The sequence below is a fragment of the Phoxinus phoxinus genome, assembly GCF_949152265.1.
Source record: "Phoxinus phoxinus genome assembly, chromosome: 3".
NCBI lineage: Eukaryota > Metazoa > Chordata > Actinopteri > Cypriniformes > Leuciscidae > Phoxinus > Phoxinus phoxinus.
Genome location: NC_136878.1, coordinates 2,094,486 through 2,096,985, shown reverse-complemented (window position 1 = coordinate 2,096,985; position 2,500 = coordinate 2,094,486). Strand labels below are relative to the sequence as shown.

At 39.2% G+C, this 2,500-nt stretch overlaps 1 protein-coding gene across 2 annotated transcripts in view; it reads left to right on the top strand.

Moving 5' to 3' along the window:
* Nucleotides 1-2,500, top strand: part of dhrs11a (dehydrogenase/reductase 11a) — a 34,162-nt gene that overhangs the window by 25,395 nt on the left and 6,267 nt on the right. For both annotated transcript variants that reach the window (XM_079607205.1, XM_079607206.1), the window contains exons 2-3: nt 42-251; nt 2,460-2,500. The exon at nt 2,460-2,500 is cut by the window's right edge and continues 54 nt beyond it. In XM_079607205.1, coding sequence (XP_079463331.1) covers nt 42-251; nt 2,460-2,500 — 251 coding nt within the window. The remainder of the gene's footprint in view (nt 1-41; nt 252-2,459) is intronic.

Here is a 2,500-nt window from a genome sequence, read left to right as displayed (position 1 = left end):
GGAGGAAAAGGTTCTGACGGTTCTCTGCTCTTGTCTTGCAGAAGTTGGCAGCGGAGTGTCAGAGCGCGGGATACACTGGCACCCTGATCCCGTATAAGTGTGACCTGTGCAACGAGGACGAGATTCTGTCCATGTTCTCCGCCATCAAGACGCTGCATCAGGGAGTGGACGTGTGTATTAACAACGCCGGTCTGGCTCACAACGAGCCGCTGCTCAGCGGAAGCACCGACGGCTGGAGGAACATGATCGAGGCGAGTATCAGTGATATTACCGGACCGCAGTCGGACAGAGGACGGATTGAATGTGTTTAAAAAAGAGAAGCGGGTGTAGAAGGGAAAAGTATGAACATAGTACACATTAAATGATCAGAAGTGACAGTAAAGACATTTATAATATCACAGTTTCCACAAATTATGAAGCAGCACAACTATTTTCAACACTGATAATAATCATAATGTTTCTTGAGCAGCGTAAACGATTAATCGCGATTAATCGAATCCAAAATAAAAGTTTGTGTTTACATAATAATATATGTGTGTGTATTGTATATAATTATTTTGTATATATAAATACACACACATGCATGTATATATTTGCATTTATATACTGCATATATATTTTATATGATTTATATTATATATAAATATAATTATTGTAAATATAAATAATAATAAAAAATCTTAAATGTATACATGCGTGTGTGTATTTATATATACAAAATAATAATATAATATATGCATATATTATGTAAACACAAACTTTTATTTTGCATTTGATTAATCGCGATTAATCGTTTACAGCCCTTGATTTCTGAAGGATCATGTGACACTCAAGACTGTAGTACACACACACATACACACACACACACACACACACACACATTAGAATAGTGCTGCTTTTATCCATAATTTCTGCTCGCCTCTTCCACTGGCTTTAAACCTCATCCTTCCCTCGGGTCATTTTGACCTGAAACATTTAAATGTAAAAAAAAAAAGTGTGTGTTCATCAGGGGGAACCCTTTAAGGCCTGTTCACACCGGGACGAATTTCGCGCGCGATATTCGCCGACGTTTAACGCCTCGTGACGCCTTGCGCCAATGTGAGTGTGCACACCGACGCGTAAAAGCGTCATTTTTAAAAAAACGCCTCAGGTTCGTTTTTTTGGTTTGACGCGCCGCGTAAAAAACTATCCGACCAATGAGATTGGCGCTTTTGCTCACATGTCTAGAGCTTCTGAAGTTACAGTAAAACACAACTTGGGGGCGCTCAAACACAAAACGGTCTTGCCGAGCGTAACGTAACGGTGAAGAAGATATACGCCAAGTATAGCGTCTACACTGCCGGGAAGAAATAAGACGAGGAAGATGCCAGACGAGATGAATGTAGAGCTGTTGGTCTCGTTGGTGTCGGAACATAAAGAACTATATGACAAACGTGCCAGCGACTACGCGGGGTATTTCTGTTTCACATTAAGCGCCATCTAATGTCAGGGAATTAATTTGCATGTTCACTCGGCTCATCTTCAGCGAAAATCGCTTGGGTGTGAACACAAGAAACGCGTTGAAGAACGCTGACGAATATTTTGAGCTGAATTAAAAGGGTTATGCATGAAATTGAGTTATTTTGAATTTAACTTGAGAGAATGTGAGGAATATGTGCTTAAATTATGATTTATTTATTATTTATTGATCAAATTTAGTAATTTAAATGAAAAATAAAAATAAAAAAATATAAAAAATCTCCCAAAAAGTGCATTAAAAAATGCAAAAATATTATCAAAATGAAATGAAATTAGCTTTCTGGACAAAAACAAAAAAAGAAGTATAATTTTAAGGCTTCGGGTCATTTTGACCCGTGAGGGAAGGATGAAGGTCAACACTTCTTTAAATGGATGGATGTGGGCACTTATAAACCACTTTATTTAATTGTTCACTGCGTGTGAGCGGCTCAGAACGGGGAGCGCATGGCTCTGGGTCAAGGCCTCGACTCCCAGCTCAACCATGAACTGATTAAAAGCATCGTAACTCACTTTGGATGAAAGCATCTGCCGAATGCATGCATGAGAGTGAAGACACTGGTCAGACACTGCACTCCGGTCCAGGAAACATGAAGGAGAAATTAATTGCCAGTCTTCCATTTTTTATTTCTTTTTGCTTATGTGGAAGATAATGCATTGCATTCTGAGCGAGTTTGCATTGATAATCATTTGAAGATGTGCCATAGTCTTTTCATTTCTCTACTTTTTTTGTCTTAATTTTTTCTTTAAATGTATTCTTTCACACACATTGATTTTAAGATTAAGACTTGCATTGCATTTCAAGGCCTTTTATCAGTTCATGCATTCTCTGGGAATCGAACCCATGACTTTAGTGTCGCTGCTAGAGCCACAGGAATGATTTTGGGGGTAAAATATGAGCTGGACGTCACGTGATCTGCATCTTTCTCATTCACCGTGTGCAGGTAAACGTGCTCGCTCTGGCCATCTGCACGCGCGAGGCGTA